At 60.1% G+C, this 22504-nt stretch overlaps 1 protein-coding gene across 1 annotated transcript in view; it reads left to right on the top strand.

The window, feature by feature from the left end:
- Positions 1 to 21952, top strand: part of Trpm2 (transient receptor potential cation channel subfamily M member 2) — a 29522-nt gene extending 7570 nt beyond the window's left edge. The window contains exons 5-16 of the mRNA XM_071615763.1: positions 929 to 1109; positions 3526 to 3692; positions 7042 to 7222; positions 8279 to 8340; positions 9462 to 9662; positions 12133 to 12235; positions 15849 to 15970; positions 16158 to 16502; positions 18269 to 18406; positions 19390 to 19519; positions 19748 to 19893; positions 20477 to 21952. Coding sequence (XP_071471864.1) covers positions 929 to 1109; positions 3526 to 3692; positions 7042 to 7222; positions 8279 to 8340; positions 9462 to 9662; positions 12133 to 12235; positions 15849 to 15970; positions 16158 to 16502; positions 18269 to 18406; positions 19390 to 19519; positions 19748 to 19893; positions 20477 to 21952 — 3252 coding nt within the window. The remainder of the gene's footprint in view (positions 1 to 928; positions 1110 to 3525; positions 3693 to 7041; positions 7223 to 8278; positions 8341 to 9461; positions 9663 to 12132; positions 12236 to 15848; positions 15971 to 16157; positions 16503 to 18268; positions 18407 to 19389; positions 19520 to 19747; positions 19894 to 20476) is intronic.
- Positions 21953 to 22504: the final 552 nt, after the last annotated feature.

Here is a 22504-nt window from a genome sequence, read left to right as displayed (position 1 = left end):
CCCCTTGAATACCCTGAGTGTCCCTCATGGTGATGTCCGCTTGGCTGAAGATGTTGAGCAGGGAGTTCCAGGCCAGGGACCATGCAGCCTGGGCTTCCTGGGCAGCCGCCAGCTCCTTAGCCACCCTGCATCCCAGTGTCACATGTGGGTATTCCCAGTCCCCTGCTCGTCTGTCCTTACGTCACGGGGAAGGCAGTCCCGATGTCTGGCTTCTATGAGGACAAGAGGCATGGAGAGGCCCACCTGTCACTCACAGCCACGGAGGGCAGCAGCGACAGGGGGTGGATCTGAGCTCAGCTGAGCCTGAGCCAGTGTCCTAACCCAACACCCTCCTGGCTCCAGGCTCCTCCTTGCAGCCTCTAACAGGGACAGTCACCAGCCAGGGACAGTCAGTGATCGGAAATGCTGCTTGTGGCAGTGAGTGAGAAGCCTGGAGGTACAGGGGACTGGGTGAGGCCCTGTCTCCAGCTCTGAGTGTCCAGAGAGTGGCTCCACAGTCCTCTGGGGCCATGTGGTTCAAGTTCCAGGAGTGAGTGGCCATGGGCCTGCCCTGGGCCTGCTCTGCTCTGTGGGCCAGCTGCTCTGAGGGGTGGCAAGCAGCGACCACTGTGGTGTCCATTCGAGCTTCAGTTGCAATGTGTGACCTGTTTGCTTTGGGGACACCCTTGGCATCTGAGTCCCCAACCACTGAGCCCCAGCCCCAGCCCCACAGACACTTTTCTTGCTGGGTCTGAACCAAGGTGCACGGTGTCCCCTGCCCAGTGGGGTCTCTCAGGCACTGCCTGTGCCAATGGGTGCTCCTGCCCCTCTCGCTGTGCCGTGGGGCCCTGGGGCGTGGTCTGGCGGGCCACGGCAGCCCCATGCCGTGTCCAGTGCGAGGCTGCCACCACTGCAGCAGGCGCCCCTCCTGTCCTCTGCTCCCCTGCAGTACGTCCGGGTCTCCCAGGACACACCATCAAGCGTGATCTACCATCTCATGACCCAGCACTGGGGCCTGGATGTCCCCAACCTTCTCATCTCGGTGACTGGCGGAGCCAAGAACTTCAACATGAAGCTGAGGCTGAAGAGCATCTTCCGGAGAGGCCTGGTCAAGGTGGCACAGACCACAGGTGGGCACTGAGGCCCCGTCTGCGGCACTGGGGGTGGGCAGGTCGACAGGGCTGTGCTGGAGGGCCAGGGCCCCGGGACAGAAGAGCTCCCGGTGGCTGAGTCCCCATCCCAGGTCAGGTCGACTCCCCCAACCCTCAGTTGTCCATATCTCTCCCTCATGTCCAGCTGCTCTGGGCTTGCCTTGGGGCCAGGGCTGGCTCTGGGTCATAAGCTGCCAGCGATCAAGGCCTTGGAGTCATGAGTATCCTTAGTGACCGGGAGGGGCCGGAGGAGGCCAGAGCAGGTGGGCTGACGTGGGAGTGTTGGCGAGACCCTGTGTTAGTGGGGCTGTCACCCAGGCTCCCTGCAGTGTCGGGGACCAGGGGCTTGCCCTGCCTTTCCTCCTGGAGCCCGATCACCTCCCAAGAGTGCACCTGAGTGCCAGCCGAGCAGGGCCCAGCACCACGTGGAGGGTGCGAGACACAGGGTGCCCTGCCACACCCAGAGTTCATGGGCAGGCGGGCCACATGTCCTCAAGGCTCCCTGGTGCCCCGGGTGAGCGGACACAGCTGTGCCTCCAGAGCTGGGGGCCGCGGCTCTTCCTGGCTCTGCTTTAGTGGCGGGCGGGAGGGCCAGGCCTGGCCCCGTCTTGGCTACGGCAGTGTTCACGGGGACTGCGTGGTCTGCGCGCGGCGGGTGCTCAGGAGCCGAGTCCCTCCCCTAAGCCTCCCCGCCACCGCAGCTTAGCTCCCGGAGGCCGTCTGGCCAGGCGGGTGGGGTGTTCGGGGCACCAGCCTCTCCAGCCTCTGCGGGCACCTCCCAGGTGGGCAGGCTCTTTCAGCCCGCCCCAGGCCCTGCCCGGCGCGCCTCGTCGCCACGCCTGCTCTTTAGCTCCCGCCACGGCTTCCTCGACGCCGGCTTCCCGGCCCCAAAGCCACAGCCACGTTTTAAAAATACCTTTTTTAGTTGTAGGTGGACACGGTATCTTTATTTTTATGTGGTGCTGGGGATGGAACCCAGGGCCTCACGCATGTGAGGCAAGTGCTCTACCACTGGGCACAGCCCCAGCCCCCACAGACACATTTTAGGGGTGTGTGTGTGTGTGGGTGTGTGTGGGGATGAGTGTATGTGGGGGTGTGTGTATGTGTGTGTATTTGTGTGTGTGTGGGTGTATGTGGGTGTGTGGGGGATGGGTGTGTGGGGGGGTGTAGGTGTGTGTGGGTGTGGGGATGAGTGTATGTGGGTGTGTGTGTATGTGTGTGTGTTTGTGTGTGGGTGTGGGTGTATGTGGGTATGTGTGGGGAGGATGGGTGTGTGTGGGTGTGTTTGTGTGTGTGGATGAGTGTGTGTGTGTGTGTGTATATGGGTGTGGGTGTATGTGGGTGTGTGTGTGTGGGTGTATGTGTGTGTCTGAGTGTGTGTGTGTCTGTGTATGTGTGTGTCTGGGTGTGTGTGATGTGTGTGTGGCGGTGTGGGTGTGTGGGTGTGTGTGGGGGGATGTGTGTGTGTGTGTCTGGGTGTGTGTGTGAGTGTGTGTGTGTCTGGGTGTTTGTGTGTTGTGTGGGTTTGTGTGTATCTGTGTGTGTGTATGTCTGGGTGTGTGTGTATGTGTGTGTGTGTGGGGGGGTGTTTGGGTTTGTGTGTGTGTCTGGGTGTGTGTGTGTGAGTATGTGGGTCTGTGTGGGGGTGTGTGTGTGGGTGTGTGTGTCTGTGTGTGTGTGGGGGGTGTGTGTGTGGGATAGATGTGTGTGTGTTTGTGTAAGTGTGTATGTCTGGGTGTGTGTGGGATTGTGTGTGTATGTCTGGGTGTGTGTGCAAGTGTGTGTGTGTGTGTGGGGGGGTGTGGGTGTGTGTATGTCTGGGTGTGTGTGGGTGTGTGTGTGTGTGTCTGGGTGGGTGGTGTGCAGCAACACCACACCCGGCTTCTCAGCACTGACTTCTGAGGCTCTGGTCAGCACGTCACCCAGCCAGCAGCAGATGGGTCCTTGCTCACGGTCAGCACTGGGTCCACCCACGGCTGTCTCTATTCCGTCACAGGCTGGGCCAGCAGACCCCGCCTGGGAACTGCGGCTTTTGAGGCACAGCCAGTGTGTGCTCGGGATGCTCATCCTGGTATCCTTCTACCTGCCTGCATGCAGTGACCAGGCAGCCACCTGGTCAGATGGACAGTGGACAGGAAGAATGTCCCCTGTAGGTGCCACCGTGAGCCACGTGGCAGTAGGCAGCATGTGTGGTCCTCCAAGGGAACCGGGTGGGGGGATCCGGAGCAACCTCGCTCCTGTCCCTGCCTGGAGACTTGGTCTGCTGATGTGTTGGGCGCCCCTGAGTGCTGGGGAGCCGGCCTTGCCAGCCCAGAGCACCCCGGGGGTCAGTTTGTGGGTGGTGGGGTATGCATCAGGACTTACGGGGCCTGCCCATGCTGTCTCCTTTCCACAGGAGCCTGGATTATCACGGGGGGCTCGCACACTGGCGTGATGAAGCAGGTGGGCGAGGCGGTGCGGGACTTCAGCCTGAGCAGCAGCTACAAGGAGGGAGAAGTGATCACCATCGGAGTGGCCACGTGGGGCACCATCCACAACCGGGAGGGGCTGGTCCATCCCACGGTGAGCACCTGCTCCTGAGGTGGCCGGCTCGGTGGGAGGGAGGGGCTGTGCGAGATCTCCCCAGACCCTGCAGGGAGCAGGCCACCAGCTGGGCAGCAGGGACAGTGTGGCGGGAGGGCAGAGACGGGGCGGGACGGGAGGCAGGAGGCCGCCCAGACCCCGTGCAGACTCTCCGGGTGTTGACCTGGCAAGGTGACGTCCTGCTCTGCCTGCACCTCCTCTCCAGGGGGAAAACCCAGACCCAAGTCGCTGGACTTGGGCTCCTGGCTGGAGGACTTCGGCCACCTTTCTGCCGGTGCTGAGCTCAGGCTGCCCCTTCCCTGTGGTGGTGGGAGGGTGTGCCTGTGCCCCGAGGCCACCCCTAGATCCCTCCCCTGGGGCTGGTACTGAAGAACAGAACCCTAGCGCCCGCAGTCACGCTCTGCAGTAAGGTCCCGTGGCCACAGCCAGGGGCACGGGGCAGCGCCGAGGCTCCGGGGAGGGTCCTTCCTGCCGCTTCCAGCTCCGGTGGCTGCTGGGACCCCTCGGCTGGGGGCTTGTGTCGTCGTTCTCTGTATTCTCTGCAAGGACACTTGTGCTGGCCTTTGGGCTCCACGGAGATAATCTGGGCTCACGACTGTGAAGATCCCTTTTCCAAGGAAGGTGGCCCTGACCAGTTCCAGGGACGAGAGCTGGGTGCCTTTATGTCCACCCCACACGCAAAATAGATCCACCCTGTGGTTGGGCCCCCAAATTATCAACCCGTTTTAGCATCAACTCAAAATTCAGAACCCCGGCTCCATGTCGGCGGCTCACGAATCCTGTCACTGGCCTCGGGCTCCTGGGGTCCGTTGTAGAAATGAACCTGGACCCAGAGAAGTTAGGTGCCGGCGAGGCCTTTCCTCAGGGACTTCTGCTAGAGCAGAGGGGAGTCTCACTAGGGTGTCCAGCTGGCTCCAGCAGGGGACAAGGGCACAGCTCCTGCAGCCTCGTCGGTGGAGGCAGGGATGCTCCTGGTGTCCTCTCCTGTCCAGGACGCTGTGACCTGCTTCCCTGCTCCCACCCCCGGTGCCTCTCCTGTCTCACACGCCTCCGTCTCCACCCAGGGTGTGCTCTTCCCTGCTGACAGGGTCGGGGGACTCTGGGTCCCTTTGTGAGTGCTCTGCGATGGCCTCCCCCACCACCTGGAGCCCTCCTCTGGGCAGCCTCTGCTACTCCAGGACAGAGTGGACCTGCTCCGCCTGGCTGCAGCTGCATTTCTGCCCACACGAGGCTCACAGGGCTGAGCGGACGTCCCAGCCCCCTCCTGGCTGCTGACTTGCTCCTCGGCCTCGAGGGCGGTGCACCCTCTAACCCTAATATTCCAGTGTGGCTGCTAACGCCACGCGTCCAGGGGCCGGCCTGGCTGTCTTGTTCCCCCAGACCTGTGCCTCGCTCGGTCCTCAGGGTCCCTGACTGTGTCAGTCCCAAATCTCCATGTCCCTCTCAGGTGTGGTGAGACTGTGGGATTCGTCCTGGGCTAGAGTTCCTCTTCCTGTGAGCGCCTGTGTGGCTAAACAGCCATGGGCTTCCAGAACACAGTGGGGGGCAGGCATTGTGGCCATCATGGGCTTATTCTAAGGGGGCCATGGAGGGAACAAAGGGACCATAGATCCCAATCAATTCCAAAATCCAGCATGGAAAGCGTGCTAGCTTATGAAACCCGGGAATCCTCCATGCCTGGAGGCTCTGCCCAGGGCCTTGGCTCGGGCTTCACCTGGGCACCATTTTCTCTCCTCCTCCTCCTCCTCCTCCTCCTCCTCCTCCTCCTCCTCCTCCTCCTCCTCCTCCCTCTTTCCTCTTCCTCTTCCTCTTCTCCTTCTCTTCTTCTTAAATATCTTTTAGTTGTAGATGGACACAATAAACCTACTTGTGTATTTGCATGCGGTGCTGAGGTTGCAGCCCAGTGCCCACACATGCAAGGCGAGGGCTGCACCCCTGAGCTACAAGCCCAGCCCCTGGACAGCTTCCTGCCCTCAAGGTCTTCACTTCTCCTTCAGGGTCATCAGCCTGCTTTCTGGAGGGTTTTGGGAGTCTGACCGCCTTCTTCGTGTTGTCCTGCCCTCTTCCTTTCAGGACAGGTTTTTACTGATGCACATTTGCAGAAGCCTGGGGGTCTCCTGCGCATGTCGCAGGATTCGGCCTCCTCAGATGGCTCCTGGGTGATGGCTTCTCTACTCCTGGCTTGTGCTGCGTGGTCGCGTGCCCACAGTCACACGCCTGACCCCTGCACCCATGTAGAAGGCTGGTGGCTCCCCCACCCTCTCCTAACAGGGACTCTCTTAATCCTTGAGCTCCGCATGAAATGGAGATAGACCCAGCATCTCCTGAATCGTCAAGTCCTGGTTTTCTGCCTGTCAGTTTTCCCTTCAATGTATCCCCTTTTCTGTGCATTTTATGAGAAGCAGCCAAAAGAAAGCAGGCCACACCTTTGACACTTGGCTTGGGGAATTCCTGAGCCACCTGAGGGCATCGTGCACAATTCTGCCTCCCGCAGACCCCCAGCGCAGGTGCTGCAGACTCTCTTCCCCCCAGTTCTGATAAGAAGCTCTCGTTTCCTTTGGAGGTTCCACCCTTTAACATTTACCCTTCTGCGAAAGTTCAGAGTGCGCTACGTATGTGTTCCCTGAGACAAGGAAGACTCAGGCCACGCTCCTGCTCCCTCCTGAGCGCTGACCGCGTCCTCAGCACCCACGTCCTTACGATAGACCGTGCCAGGCAGTGAGGCCTTTCCTGTCCTGTGCCTGGACCCTTCCTTCCTCCGCCCCCCACCCAACTCCAGAGCCACGTGCACCTTTGGGGTATTTTTTTTAGCAGCGCCTCACCTCCTGGTCCCAAAGTCTGTGTTTGTTTCGTGTGATGCTAGAACAAGTTACCACAAACCCTAGAGCAGCAGAAAGGGTAGAAGAACTCTGAAGTCAGTGCTGTTTGGCCAGAAGCAGTGTGTGGCGGGGACCCCCCGGGCTCAGGGAGAACTGGTTTCTTATCTCTGGCAGCGCCAGGCTTTCTCTGGCTTGTGGCCGTACCTCTGCCCTTGGCCTCTGTGGCCACGTGGCTCCCTCCTGGTCCCTGTGGGTCTCCCTCTGCCCTGCCTTTGAGGAGTGCTAGAGATGGCACTCTGGGCGCACCCAGCAACACAGGTCCGTCTTCCTGGGTTACGTCCTAAGCCACATCTGCCAGGCCCTTTCTCCAAATTAGGCAGCGTCCACAGGCTCCCGGGATGGGGGCTTGATATCCCTGGGGGTGCGTCATCCAGCCTGCTGCCCCCACCCCAGCTATCACGGTGTGGGACTTCCGCCTGACCACCTGTTGCTTCCCTGGCCACCTGCAGGGCGGCTTTCCGGCCGAGTATGTCCTGGACGAGGAAGGTCAAGGGAACCTGACCTGCCTGGACAGCAACCACTCCCACTTCATCCTTGTGGATGATGGGACCCACGGCCAGTACGGGGTGGAGATCCCCCTGAGGACCAAGCTGGAGAAGTTCATATCGGAGCAGACCAAGGAGAGAGGAGGTGAGGGGAGTGGGCTTCCAGGGCTCCCCGGGCAGAGAGCGCCGGCTGGGCAATGCCAGGGACGCAGCTGGCCCCACTGGCCGTTGGCCTGCAGGGTGCGTGGAGGTGTGATCACGTGACCTGCATTCCTTCCCAGCTCCTTCCCTGCTCCAGCAGGCTGCCTGCTCTTCTCCTGCCCCCTCCCCCCGGGCGGGGGTCCGCGTGGGCCCGCAGCTTGTCTGTGTGCTCTCGGGCAGAACGTCCTACGACCCTCTTACACCACGGCAATCTCAGGTTCAGAGTTCAGAAGGGGCAACGGTCAGGATTCAGAGCTTGACTCGGGGCTCTCGAGGGTGGGATGGGTGGGCTCCAGGACCTTGGGACGCACGTGTAGGGTTTCTGTGAGAGTCGAGGGGGTGCAGAAGGTAATGGGGAGGTCTCGGCGGGTACCCAGGTGTGTGGGGTGCTTGGAGCAGTGGCTTTCGAGCTTCCTGGTGTACCCAGTGTGCTGGCCCCGCCCAGGGCCTCTGACTCCCCAGGTCTGGTGGGAAGAGAACGTGCTCCTCATGATTTCCCAGGTGATTCTGATGCTGCTGGTCTGGGGACACCCACTGAGAACCCCGCTTTACTAAGAGAAGCCCGGGTGGGCGTGTGGTGGCAGGTGGATGGATAGGACTTGCTGCCAGGGAAAGGGATCCCTGTCGTTGCCCCAATCCCCTGGCTGCGGGTGCTGGAGAGCACAGGGACTGGACGAGGGCTGTGGACAGAGCTCCCTGCCTCGGCCCTGCCCGTGCAGGAGGACGAGGGCCTGCCGGGTGTGCCCTCTGCAGGGTGGGCCTGGACTTCCAGGCACCATGGCCGGGCTGCAGAGGAAAGCAGGCAGTCGCAGTGGCCCGCTGGGTAGAGAGGACAGGGCAGCCCAAGGCACCAGCTCTGGTGGCCCCCAGCCTGGCCCTGCCCGCCCTCCGGAGAAAGCCAACAGGAGTTGGCTGGGTGACATGAGCTGGTGGGGAAGAGTGACCTCAACAGAGGGTCGTGCCCACGGGTTCCCTCATGTGGGCTCCATGCTCTGCCTAGGTGTGGCCATCAAGATCCCCATCGTCTGCGTGGTGCTAGAGGGCGGCCCCGGCACGCTGCATGTGAGTACTGGCCGCAGGGCAGGCTGCGGGGCCAAGTCCTGCTGCCGGGGAGGACTGGCTGAGGAGTCTTCGCTGCCTCCTGGTGGGATCATTGGTGGGACAGGGCGATGAGCTGTCCCTGGGAGACAGAAAGGGGGAGTTCACCATGGGCAGGGCCATTTCCAGGTGGAACAGGGGGCACCCAGGGAGGATCCTGGGTAGGAGTGTGACTTGGTGGCCTGGGCAGTAACAGATGCTCCAAAGGGGCCTGGAGCAAGGAGGGGCCTGCTGGCTCTCTGCTCCCTGGACTCCTCTAGGAGGCCAGGGGTCTGCAAGCTGCGCCCAGACTCCCTGGAGTGTTTTCAAGGTCCTCGCTCCCACCCAGATCCTGGGCAGCAGCAGGGTAAAGCACACTTGTTAGGTGGCCTTAACAGCTGCTCCTGGACCTTCCTTCCAGAGCCACTCCATGGTGTGTGCTTGGCCTCCTCCATGGACGCTAGCCCACTCCATCTGTTGTAGAAAGGTCTGGATTTGGGGCAAGACTCTGGGGGATCTGTTCATGGCATCATGGAAGATGCCAGTTTTCATTTAGGACCCCCAGCTGAGAACAGAACCCTGGGCTCCTGGCTGGACAGGTTCCTCAGAGCATGCGGTCCCCAGCCCTACCCAGGCTGAGTCCCCTTTCTGGCTCTCTGCCGTCAGGGCCACCCTGTACTTCTGCACCCAGGGCAGGCCCCGTGTGCAGAAGGCATCCTTCTGGAGCAGCCTGCGTCGGGCCCTGCCTGCAGCCGAGCTCACCCTGGGCCTCAGGTCTCCATGTGGTCCCGGCCTCCCCCGGGCTTTTGTAACCAGGGCGCATGCAGCGTCCTCTGTGGCTTCATGTCTGAGTGTCCATGGGAAAGTTGTGAAGCCCTCTGATTAAGATGTGAGCCAGAGGCCTCCCTGGGGAGGGGTGCACCCTCAGTGCTCACGAGGGGCCTGTCCCTCGGGCCTCGGGACACTCCAGGTACTAAATGCTTCCAGTAAATTCCAGCCCCGTAGCCCTCCCGGCAGCAGGCGAGCCCAGCCCCAGCGAGGTCCCATCAGAAGGCACCGGGGCTGACAAGGACTTTGCCCACCTCGTGTGGACCTGGGCCTTGCAGACCATCTACAACGCCATCACCAACGGCACGCCCTGCGTGATCGTGGAGGGCTCGGGCCGCGTGGCCGACGTCATCGCCCAGGTGGCCAGCCTGCCGGTCTCCGAGATCACCATCTGCCTGATCCAGCAGAAGCTCAGCCTGTTCTTCCAGGAGATGTTTGAGACCTTCACGGAGAGCAGAGTCGTCGAGTGGACCAAAAAGGTGGGGCGGCAGGCATGCAGTCCCCAGGCCGACCCCAAGAGGCTGTTGGCCTGGAGGGACCAGGCGGCAAGGGACCCAGAACAGAGTGCAGAGGGTCCGGTGGGTGAAGGATAGAGAGGGAGATCAGACCGTGGGACGCCGGGCCAAAGGAGGACAGGGGCTGAGTCTGCCCTTGGCAGAGAGAGTGTGGGCGGGCAGGTCTCCGCAGGGCTCCAGAGCGCCCTTGCGGCCCACGAGCCTGCCGCGCTGTGCTGGTGCCGGGAGGACTGCAGAGGGGGACACAGGGTGGGCCTCCGCTGAGATTCAGGCAGCAGAGGAGCCTCCCAGGTGACAGGAGTGGGCGGCTGAGGGGTCCAGTCTCTTGGCCACGTAGGTGAGTGAATGGAGTGAGTCTCAGAAGCATCCACCTCCCCAGGCCAGAAGCTGGGCCTTGGGCGGACCCTGAGGAGCTCTAGGTATGCCTTGGTCCATGGCCACACTGTCCTCCACAGGGGGTATGCGAGACAGATGCTGGCTGGTCACCCCTCCCTACCCAGGAAGCCCCTGACCAGCTGGGTCCCACATTAGAACTCCAGGGCCGGGGCCTCAGGTGATCGACGGTCACCTGTCCTCTGCTTCCTGGTGGGATTCTTGGTAGGGGGTGGAGGGTGCGTCTCAGTTCCCCCCAACACCGTGAGGGCCAAGCCGTGCACACCCTCATGTACCCTAGTGATCCGGGCTGGGAGGGTGCTGGGCCACTCAGGGACAGGTTGCTCTCCAGGGCCTTCCGTGGGGCACCTCGGCTGCACCATGCTTCCTTTGGGTTCTGTGGGCAGCCAGGGCCCACAGACCACAGACCACGGGACACACTGAGTTGACCATGCCGGGCCCCGACCTGTTGAGCGGGGGTCAGAGAGGACACGTTCCAGGACTTGGGCTCTGGGCTGGTGGTTGGGAAGCAGTGCTCTGACTGGGTGACGGGGTGGCACGGTGACCTTGCTCTAGCTCACAGTGACCTTGTTCCGTGCGGTGTTCTGTGAGACTGTCTGTCCCACAGGAGAAAGTCATGAGGTCAGGGAGTGGCGAAGCCGCAGGCTCCCCGACCTCGGGCTCCTCTGCTTCTCTCCCCATGGCCACTGGGAACTGTCGGGCAGGACCTGGAGCCACTTCCCAGCTGGACCATAAATTATTCAGGCAACTCTCGGAACTGAATCAGATTTGCTGCGGCCAGAAGTGCCTATTCTTCAAATCCACTTTCCATCGCTGACTCAAGCCTGAGAGTGGTGTTTTGCACAAACCTGCCTCAGGCCTGGCCACGGGGTCCCCGTCGTCAGACTCAGTTCAGGGCCTCGGCGTGGGGGTCTGCTCTGCGGGTGGCTGACAGGACGAGGGGACGTGGCACCGACGGCCTGCGCCTGGGGCTCTCTCTGCAGGGGGAGCACCGTCACAGCTGGGGGCCAGGAAGGCTTGCCTTCTGCCCTGCTTGTCTCCTGTGTGACAGAGGGACGTGGGGCTCACCCTTGTGTGTGCCGAGGGCCGGGCCGGCCCACAGGACAGGGCAGCAAGGCTGGTTTTGTTCAGGGAACATTGCTGGGGCTGATGGAGGGGGAGTGTGCTGGGCAGGAAGCCAGGAGGGTTTTGAATTTGCATGAAGGCTGGACGGTGAAGGATGGGGACACACTGGGGCCTCAGAGATGGCGGTTGGGCGTGTGAGGGGACCTGGAGTGGACAGAGTCTGTGCACAGGTGGGCAGTGTGGCTAGGCTGAGAGGGGAGGGCCGGCAGGCACGGCCAGTGTGGCAGTCCTGGGGAGAGGAGGGAGGGACCTCAGGGCCGTGGGGACCTGCTGTCAGATGTGGAGTGCCACCTGGCTGCAGGGTAGGAGATGTTGGACGGACGAAAGATAAAGATGCTGGTTGGGTGGCTGGGTGTGTGGATGGATGGATGGACACATGGACAGACAGATATTACATAGATGGTTGGCCACACATAGATAGGCACACAAGTCGGTGGATAGACACATGGCTGGAGAGCTAGATAGCGAGACAGAGACGCGGACAGATGGATTGATACATGGATGTGTGGATAGATGGACAGATAAACAGACAGGTGGATGGACAGTAGGTAGGATGGATGGTTGAAGAGACAGGGCGGGGAATGGCTGGGGCTCAGCAGGACCAGGAGGAGAAGCCTTGCACAGCATACTATCTTCTGGAAGACTCTGTGTCACTGAGGTGAAGATGCTTCACGCTTGAGCCATGTTTTCCACCTAATGGCCACCACATCACAATGTGTTTGGTCCTTGCGTCTCTTCACCGTCACCATCTAAGGTGAGAGGAGGCGAATGGTGGCCCAGCTCACACAGGACAGGCAGGGCTTGTGCTCAGGATTCAGGCTCCCTGTTGGGGACACAATTCCAAGTGTCCTTAAAGGAGATAGGACATTCACTCATTACTTTGTATCTCACTTGGACAATTTTTTTTTTTTTGCAGATCCAAGACATTGTCCGGAAGCGGCAGCTGCTGACCATCTTCCGGGAAGGCAAGGATGGTCAGCAGGATGTGGATGTGGCCATCCTTCAGGCTTTGCTGAAAGGTGAGGGCCAGGGAAAGTGGGAAATGGGGGAGAGTCCAGATTGCAGGTGCTTGGGATGAGGGACCCCAGTCCCAAGGTGCCATGATGCTCTTCCTCAGTCAGGGGCATGGGCCAGGGAACCGCTGGCCGTGAGCCATGCCACCCCACATTCCTGCCATCGGGAGACTCAGCAAACTCCTGGTGAGGTGACTCAAAGAGACTTACACTGAGACACATCGCAGTCAAACTTCCAGAAGACAAGACAGAATCTTGACGTCATCAAGAGAGCAGCAACCTGTCACATACAGGGCTCCTCAGCAGGAGTGTCTGGGTCTCTCATCGGGGGCTGGGGTGTGGCTCAGTTGGTGGAGTGCTTGCTGTGCATGCACAAGGCCTGGGTTCTAACCCAGCACAAAACAAAAACAAAACTCAGATTTCTTATCAGGAGCTACAGAACCAGAAGGAAGTGGAGGGATATAGTCAAAGTACTAAAGATAATGTGTCAACCAAGAATCCTATACCCAGAAAACCGTCCTTCACAGTGAAGGAGAAACTAAGATGTTCCCAGATAAATACAAGCTGAGGGTGTTTGTTACCACTAGATCTGTGGTGTAAGAAATGCTCGGAGAGACCCGCAGAATGGGGTGAAAGGACACTGGACCGGACCTCACAGCCATCTGAAGAAATAAAGATTCCAATAAAGGTCAATACATGGACGATTATAAAAGCTAGCATTATAGTAATAATGGCTCATAACTGCAGTGACAAAGTTAGAAATCAGTGGCAGAAGTAACACTGGGAAATTCACAAATCTGTGCAAATTAATCAATACACTTTCAAACAACCAGTGAATTGAAAGAGAAATCAAAGGGACGTTACAAAATACTTAGAGACCCCTGGAAATGAAAACCCAACATACTGAAATTTCTGGAAAAACAGCGCTCAAGGGGAGATCTTCATCTATGAATGTTACAACAAAAAATCAAGGGGATGTGCTCAGTGGTAGAGCGCCTGCCTAGCGTATGCAGAGTCCTGGGCTCAATCCTCAGAACTGAATAGTCATCTTTAAATAAGAGACCTCTCGAGCCAACAACCTAACTGTAAAACTTACGCATCTAGGAAACATAGGACACACTAAAACCAACCCAAGGTTTGCAGAAGGCAGGCAATCGTAAAAACGAGAACAGAGATCCACGTCCCAGAGAACAGAAACAACGGAGAACACCAAGGAGATCAAAAAGAACAACAAAACCAATGCCCCTGTAGTTAGGTGGACTAAGGAAAAGAAAGAAGGCTCAAATCGCTGAAATCGGAAATGAAAGTGAGGACATTACCACCAAGACGAAGGGTCGCGTTGGTATGAGCAGACATACTCCAACTGATCGGATGACCTAGACGAAGTGGACACAGTCCCGAAAACACAAAACCTACCAACACTAGACCACGAGTAAATAGAAGACCCGAGTGGACCTATCACCAGAAAGGAGATTGAGCCAGTAGCAGAGGTCTCCCCAGGAAGAAAATCCCTGGATTTGGTGGTCTCACTGGTGAGTTAGCCAAACATTTAAAGAAAAACTGACACCAATCCCTCCTAAACTTTTCCAAAAAATTAAAGAGGAGGGAAGACATCCTAACTCATTCTGTGAGGTCAGCGTTACCTTAATCCAACTCCAGACGAAGATGCTGCAAGAAAGAAAAGTACACAACAACAATCTTCAGCAAGGGTGCTAGGATCCACTCTTGTCATGGACAGACCTTGTCATGCAAGACCCCAACTGTGAGGCTCCTGGAGGAAGTCAGAGCAAAAGTGTCATGACATCAGATTTGGCAGTGATTTCTCGGAAATGATCCCAACGGCTTAGGAAACAAGAAGAACAGGCAAACCTAGCTCATGAAAACGAGAAACCTGGTGCGTCAAAGGTCACTCTCCACAGTGAGAAGGTGATCCACCCAACAGGAGAAAATTCTCACATCCTACGTCAATGAGGGACTGATGGCAGGTTACAAAGGGAACTCGTACAACTCAACAATCAAAAAATCCAATTAAAAAAAGAGACACCAGAACAGGGCACGGTGGCACACACCTGTAATCCCAGCAGCTTAGGAGGCTGAGGCAGGAGGACCACAAGTTTAAAGCCAGTCTCAATGACTCTTACTCTCAGGAAAATGACTACATGATCCACCCGATTCAGGAGTCAAAGATCATTCCTTCCCAAGGCACCCGGCAAAGCTCAGGGCTGAGTCAGGAGTGGACACTGCCCAGGCACACGCACGTACAGAGGGCATGTTCCCAGCACTGGACGAGACCACGTCCACGTGCATGGCTGCATATCACAGACGCAGGTGGGACGTTACTGACCCAGCTCAAAATAAAAAAATACAGAGGGCTGGGGTGTGGCTCAGTGGTAGAGCACACTTGGGTTTAATCCCTAGTACCAAAAAATAAAAAAATAAAGACACTAGACTAGAGCAGACTGCCTCCACAGAAGGCATGTGTGTAATAAATGTGTGACATGGTGCTTGGCATCTCGGGTCACTAGGGACGTGCACATTCCAGATTTCTGCAAGAGACCATCTTGCATGCTTTAGGATAGTTGCTGTTAAAAACAAAGCAGAAGGGGCTGGGACTGAGGCTCAGTGGTAGAGCGCTTGCCTTGCACGTGCAAGGCCCTGGGTTCAAGGCCCTGCACCACATAAAACTAACTAAATAAATAAAATAAAGTTAAAAAACAACACAAAGCAGAAAGCAGCACTGGTGAGGCTGTGGAGATGGAGCCCTGTGCCCTGCAGGTGGGTGCAGAGGGTGTAGCCGCCATGGAGAGCAATACAGCAGGTCCTCAGAACTCCAAGCCCTCAAGCAACTGGGGGCACACCCAAAGGACCACAGGAGGCCTTCAGGAGGGAGCCCATGTGCCCACCATCACAGTGGCTCTGTCCGCAGTAGCTAGGGGGCAGAGACAGCCCAGTGTCCACTCATAAGTGGAAAGATAAGCAGTATGTGGCCCGTCCACCCAATGGAACAGTATTCAGCCTCAAAAAGGAAGGTGTTTCTGGCACCTTCTACCACACGCGGGGACCTCAGGGCAGGCTACCGAGGGATCGTAGTCATAAAAGTACCAATGCCACGTGCGTCCAGGTCCACGAGGGAGCTGGAGTCTCTCATCCAGAGTCAGCGGAATGGGTGCCACCCAGAGGGGGGCAGGGAGGGGACGGAGCTCCAGCTTCCAGGATCAGAGGGTCTGAGGTGGGTGTGTGCGGGTGCCCGGCATCGTGGGTGAGTTGGGCACCACTGAGCCGCACACTCGCAGCACTAGGATGCCAGGCGCTGTCTTGTGTGTTCAGCCACAAGGAGAGCTCCGGCAGCTGGGTGACGCTTCTGTCCTGTCTCGCTGCTCTGCTCCGAGCGCCGATCCTGCGGGCCGCCGCCGTGTGCGCGGCTGGCTCCTTTCCCTGCGGCGCAGGAACAGTGCTTTCCCGAGGTTGTGACTACACCACGGTTGCTTTTCCCACTCATCGGTGGGTGGATATTCAGGTGGTCTCCAGTTTGGGGCTGTTGGTTTTCGCTTCCCTGGGCAGAGGGGCCAGGAGAGGGACCCGTCGTCACAGTGTTTTTAACCCCTGCCCTCACCCGCAGCCTCTCGGAGCCAAGACCATTTTGGCCATGAGAACTGGGACCATCAACTGAAGCTGGCCGTGGCCTGGAACCGCGTGGACATCGCCCGCAGTGAGATCTTCACTGACCAGTGGCAATGGAAGGTGAGTCCCGTGGAGGGACCGGCTGGGCCCATGAGTCCTCCTCGGAAGCCAGACCAATCCCTGGGGCGGGTGACCTAGGCCGGCTCCGTCCTCTCCAGACTGGAGGCAAGGGCAGCCCGTCAGGTCACTGAGGTCGGCTCCGCCAGGCAGCGACCCGTGTGACGGCCACCCACGGGCTCACTCTCAGCCCTCAGATCTGCACCCTACGATGACGGCCGCTCTCATCTCCAACAAGCCCGAGTTCGTTAAGCTGTTCCTGGAGAACGGGGTGCGGCTGAAGGAGTTCGTCACCTGGGACACGCTGCTCTACCTGTACGAGAACCTGGAGCCCTCCTGCCTGTTCCACTGCAAGCTGCACAAGGTCCTGGCCGAGGAGCGCCTGGCCTGCGCGCCCACCGCCCGGCTGCAGATGCACCACGTGGCCCAGGTGCTGCGGGAGCTCCTGGGGGACTCCACTCAGCCGCTGTACCCCAGGCCCCGGCACAGCGACCGGCCGCGGCTCTCGCTGCCCGTGCCCCACATCAAGCTCAACGTGCGTACCGGTAGCGCTGCGCCAGGCTCTGCCCCAGAGCTCTGGGTGCTGACAGTTGGCTACACGGGTGGCCAGCGGGGGAAGGTGTGCGCGAACCTCAGAAATTAATGTTCCTACAGTCCTGAGGCCAGGAGTGCCAGGTCACAGTGCCCACGGGGCTGGGCGTCCCTTCCTGCTGCAGGTGGCTTCAGGTGGAGACAGGGAGGGTTGGGAGGGAGACACCAATCTCTGGTCTCTTCCTCTTATAAAGAAGCCAGTTCTGTTGAGTAGGGCCCCCTCGGTGATCTCGCTTTATGTCATTACCTTCTTAAAGGCCTTGTGTCCAAATCCCAAGGTCGGGTCGCACCCCAGGTTAGGGCTTCCACAGAGAATCTTAAGGGGCCCAGCAATGCTCTTAACGCCGCCTTCCTCGAAGTTCCAAGCGGTAGAGAAGGTTTCAGGGAGAGGCCAACTCTGCCGGAGCCCGGCCTGCTCCCCAGGTGCTCCTGGATTTCCTGCAGCTGGGTCAGGAACGTCCCACTGCGTCTGTGACACGTGGCCATGCACGTGGACTGCAGAGGGCGGTCTCGTCCAGTGCTGGGAACGTGTTCTCTGCACGTGCATGTGCTGTGCCTGGGCAGCGTCGGCTCCTGACTGCCCTGAGCTTTGCCAGGTGCCTGTGGAAGGAATGACCTTTGACTCCTGAGTCGGGTGGATCATGTAGTCATTTTCCTGAGAATAGAATGTGCTTCGATTCCTGTTTTGAACCTCGGCCCAGCCGCAGCCGAGCTGTGCTACGTGGTGCTCTGTGCCCGTGTCCTCGGGCTCTTGCCGCACAGGGCACGCGCCTTGGGCTGCAGCTTTGTCTTGGGGCTGTGTTTGCTGTGTCCTGACATTGGCTCAGGGTGGCTCTGTGGAAGCCACGGGTTTTCTTCCTCGGCTCCAGAGGCGCCTATGTGGCTGGAGCGAGGTCTTCCTCCCGGCGTGGAAGCCTCCCACGAGTGCGTGTGGCCCAGAGTCCTTTGTGAGCAGGTCTCACGACTCTCTCGGTTTCCTTCTGGCTGTGTCTTGGTCTGGATGCTCTGTCTCTTCTAAGATGGCACCTGGCTTTGTCTTCTGTCCACTAGGCGACTTTCTGCCTCCTCCAGGTTTGGCAACCCACCGCTGGCCCGGGCGAGCCGCGGCTGACCTGGGGAGACGGGGCGGCTGCTTGGTCGCACAGACCCAGCTCTGCCCTTCTTGATGTGGGGATTGCCCTCCACCTCTGGGAACGGTTTCCTGGCCATCTGAGAACATGACCGTGGGGCTGGGAGTGGGTTCTGGTGCTGCTGAGTGGGCTCAGTGTCTGTGCTGTCACGTGCTGCTCAGATGGGACCCTCGCTGTCCCTGCCTGTCCTGAGTTCCTCTCTGCAGGAGACACCGTGTGGGGTCCCCTCGCAGAGTTCACGGCCACAGTCCTGCTCGGGGACTGCAGGATTCACTCACTGAAAGAGCTAGGGTGCCATCAGATGGGCTTTGAGCGCATGGCACGTTACAAGGGTCTCAGAGTGTCCGTAAAGGAGACAGATGGGTACCCCCGTTCCAGAAGTTTCTCCATGTCTCTGGAATAGTGGCCCTCGAACTGCGGTGTGTGTAAGCATGACCTGGGCTGCTGAAAATGCAGGCTATGCTCTCAGTCTCTGGGACAGTGACCCTGAGGCCGGGGCGGGGCAGGACGGGTGTTCCGACAGCCCTGGCTTCTGATGCCAGTGGGCCTCGGTGGGACCTGGGCTGTCCGCTGCCCCCAGGTGCAGGGAGTGAGCCTCCGGTCCCTCTACAAGCGCTCATCGGGCCATGTCACCTTCACCATGGACCCGGTTCGGGACCTTCTCATTTGGGCCATCGTCCAGAACCGCCGGGAGCTAGCGGGCATCATCTGGGCACAGGTAATAAGACTTGCTTCTTGGAACACAACTATAGGCTATTGACCAATGGAGGGAAGCCCAGTGCCCACAGCAAGTGGGGCCCCCCACAGCTGTGCAGGGAGGGCAGTGGGGTCTGGTCACAGCAGGACTTAGTGCCCTGTGTTGCAGAAACAAGAACTTTGCTCTAGGAAGGAAATCTTTTTATTTTATCATTTTTTTAAAATCCTGCCAATACTAAGGGACACAGCTTTTGGTAGATGAACGGATAGGGAGACTGTAGTGTATATACACAGTGGAACATTGCTCAGCGTTAAGAGAATAAAATCATGGCACTTGCAGGTAAATGGGTGAGTTGGAGAGTATCAGGCTAAGAGAAGAAGCCAAACCCCAAAAACCAAAGGCCGAGTGTTTTCTTTGATATGAGGATGCTGACTCATAATGGCGATGGGGGGGCTTGGGAGGAACGGAGGGACTCTAGATTGGGCAAAGGGAATGGACGGGTTGGGAGGGGGCGTGGGGGTAGGAAAGACGGTGGAATGAGTCAGACATCATTACCCCAAGTCCATGTATGAAGACACGAATGGTGTGAAAATACTCTGTGTACAGCCAGAGACTTGGAAAATTGTGCTGTGTGTGTGCAATGTGAAGTGAATTGCATTCTGCCCTCATATATAACAAACTAGAATAAATAAATGATTAAAAAAAGGCCTGCCAAGCAAACTTGTCATGTCCAGGGCCAAACTTGTCATGTCCAGGGCCAAGGCCTGTGGGAAGACTGTCCTTTGTGGCCCCTCCAGGTCCTCGTAGGCCAGGGTACGTGCCATGTCATCTGTCCACTAGGGTAGTGTAGGGCAAGCAGATGTCTCCGTGGTCGGTGCAGCAGGTGGCCATCAGCAGTGGTTGCAGGCCATTGTAACAGCCCACACTGTGCCTGGCTGTGCCTGGTCCTGGGCAGGGGTGGCCCTGGCTGGCTCCAGGCCTCACTGCTCCCCTGGTGTCCCCAGAGCCAGGACTGCATTGCCGCCGCCCTGGCGTGCAGCAAGATCCTCAAGGAGCTGTCCAAGGAGGAGGAGGACACAGATAGCTCGGAGGAGATGCTGGCCCTGGCGGACGAGTTTGAACACAGAGCCATCGGTGAGCGCTGAGGGACACTGGGCCCAGACCCTGGCTCACACACCTGCTGTCGCCCTGGGGTCCTTGCCTCTTGGCCTGGGTGTTTGGCGGCATCAGCTCCACCTGCCTGTTTTGCCCCCATGTGCAAAATCTCAGTCCAGGGTGCCCTCTGGAGGGCTCGCTTTGTGACTCTCCCCAAGGCTTGGTGACTGTCACCTGCTGTTCTGACTCAGATCTTCCTCTGCCCAGGGGTCTTCACCGAGTGCTACCGGAAGGATGAAGAGAGAGCCCAGAAGCTGCTCATCCGCGTGTCGGAGGCCTGGGGGAAGACCACCTGCCTGCAGCTGGCCCTGGAGGCCAAGGACATGAAGTTTGTCTCTCAGGGCGGCATCCAGGTGACCGCTGAGGCCCGCCGGCAGTGCCTGGGTGCTCTGGGACGGTCACAGCCTCCAGGCCTCGGGAGGGACGGGGCAGCTCACTGCTGCTGCAGAGCAGGGCAGGGGCCACCACAGCCTGGCACAGGCACGTCCCCAACTCTGGGGGCTCCTCCCAGCACAGCGTCAGGCTGTCATCGTGTCCAGGCGGCTCCATGTGACCTGGGGAGGAGGAGTCCTGGCCCCACCCCCGGGGCTTAGAGGGCCAGCTGAGTCCCAGTGAGAGCCTGGGACTGAGGGGCCTGGGGACCTGCGGGGATGGCGCCCTCAGCTCTAGAAGGGAGGACAGACGGACGGGAGTCACAGGTGGACCCCCACTGGTGTGAGACCCACTGTCCTCCCCTTACCACTGTGGACCACCGCCCAGCTCTGCCCCTCTGGAGCCCGTCCTGCAAGGGCACCTGTCCTGTGCTGGCCACCTGCAGCGGGGGCTCAGAGCGCACCCTGGTGGTCACCGAGGGTGTGGTGTCACCCTTGGGTGGGATGAGAGGTGGGATCAGGCAGGCTGGGGTGCCCACCCTCCCAAGACCCCCGCTGTCCACAGGCCTTCCTGACCAAGGTGTGGTGGGGCCAGCTCTGCGTGGACAACGGGCTGTGGCGGGTCATCCTGTGCATGCTGGCCTTCCCGCTGCTCTTCACTGGCCTCGTCTCCTTCAGGTGCAGCAGGGCCTCGGGGCTGTGGGTGCTCCTGGGGGCCTGGGAGCAAGGGGCCTGGGTCCTGCCGCTGTGCCAGGGCCCTAGGGTGGTTGGGATGCACGTGGGCAGGAGGTGGAGGGAGGACCCACGGGCCCCACACCCACAGGCCCCCGCACCCACGGGCCCCACACCCACAGGCCCCCGCACCCATGGCCCCCACACCCACGCCCCCCACACCCACGGACCCCACACCCATGGCCCCCCACACCCACGGACCCCCCACATCCATGGACCTCCACACTCACGGGCCCCCGCACCCACGGACCCCCACACCCACGGACCCCACACCCATGGCCCCCCACACCCATGGACCCCCACACCCACGGACCCCCCACATCCATGGACCTCCACACTCATGGGCCCCCGCACCCACGGACCCCCACACCCACGGCCCCCCACACCAACGGACCCCCACACCCACGGACCCCCCACATCCATGGACCTCCACACTCATGGGCCCCCGCACCCACGGACCCCCACACCCATGGGCCCCACACCCACACCCCCCACACCCACGGGCCCCCAAACCCACGGGCCCCCACACCCATGGGCCCCACACCCACACCCCCCACACCCACGGGCCCCACACCCACGGGCCCTCAAACCCATGGGCCCCCACACCCATGCCCCCCACACCCACGCCCCCCACACCCACGCCCCCCACACCCACGCCCCCCACACCCACAGGCCCCACACCCACGGGCCCCCACACCCATGGTCCCTACACCCACGGGCCCCACACCCATGCCCCCCACACCCATGCCCCCCACACCCACGGCCCCCACACCCATGGACCCCCACACCCACGGGTCCCCACACCCATGGGCTCCCACACCCATGGGCCCCACACCCATGGCCCCCCACACCCATGGCCCCCCACACCCACGGACCCCCCACACCCATGGCCCCCCACACCCATGGCCCCCCACACCCATGGACCTCCACACTCATGGGCCCCCGCACCCACGGGCCCCTGCACCCACGCCTCCAAAACCCACGGATCCCCACCCCCACAGCCCTGTACCCACGGGCCCCCCACCCCCATGGACTCCCAACCACAGGCCCCCACCCCCATGGGCCCCCACCCCCACGGCCCCACCCCCACGGGCCCCACCCCCACGCCCCCGACACCCCCGAGTGCCACCCACCTGCCAGAGGTGGAGTGCTGGCCAGCCCGACCCACAGCCTTAGCTTCCTGGGGATGGGGAGGGTGGAGCACATCAAGGCCCCTGGCACCGACCTGAGCCAGTCCAGGTGGGCCACAGTGCCCCGAGGTGGAGAGCCTTCCTGTGCTGTGGGCGCACAGCCTGTTTGGGCGGAGTAGTCTCCAACCAGGAGGGGACAGTGGTGGCTGATGGTGGCTGCAGGTTCAGGCCTGGCCCAGCATCCCCTGTGGCCTCCTCAGAAGCAAGTGGCGTCCAGTTGCGCTCTCAGCCTGTTTTACTGGGAACTGGGTGGGAGCCCAGGGACAGAGCTGGGGCCCCAGCCCGGGTGGCCATCTGGTCCCCCCTTATGGGGGCACCTGAGGTTGAGTGTCCACCCAGCACCAGGAGACTGCAGGTGGGCTCCACATCAGGCTGGGCTCATACTGCCCCCCAGTGGCAGTCACCGTGTCCGTGGCCCTGGGCAGATGTGGAGGGGTTGACCTTTGGGTCCTCACTGTGTTGGGCTGTGGGTCCGACCCCTTCTCCTGTGGCTGAGGGGGTGGGTCCTGGGTCCAGAGGGCCAGAAAGACCAAGGCTGGTTGTGAGGGTCTCTCCAGAACCGCCGTGTGACCTCTCATGCCAGGTGACACCCCCCAACACCTTCCACTCCTGGGTCACATCTCAGGGGAATGGGGCCCCCTGGTGGTAATGGGTGGGACTGTGGCACCCTC

The sequence above is a fragment of the Marmota flaviventris genome, chromosome 8, assembly GCF_047511675.1.
Source record: "Marmota flaviventris isolate mMarFla1 chromosome 8, mMarFla1.hap1, whole genome shotgun sequence".
NCBI classification, from domain to species: Eukaryota; Metazoa; Chordata; class Mammalia; order Rodentia; family Sciuridae; genus Marmota; species Marmota flaviventris.
Note: the sequence above shows the minus strand (reverse complement) of the source record. Positions and strands in the feature narration are given on the sequence as shown.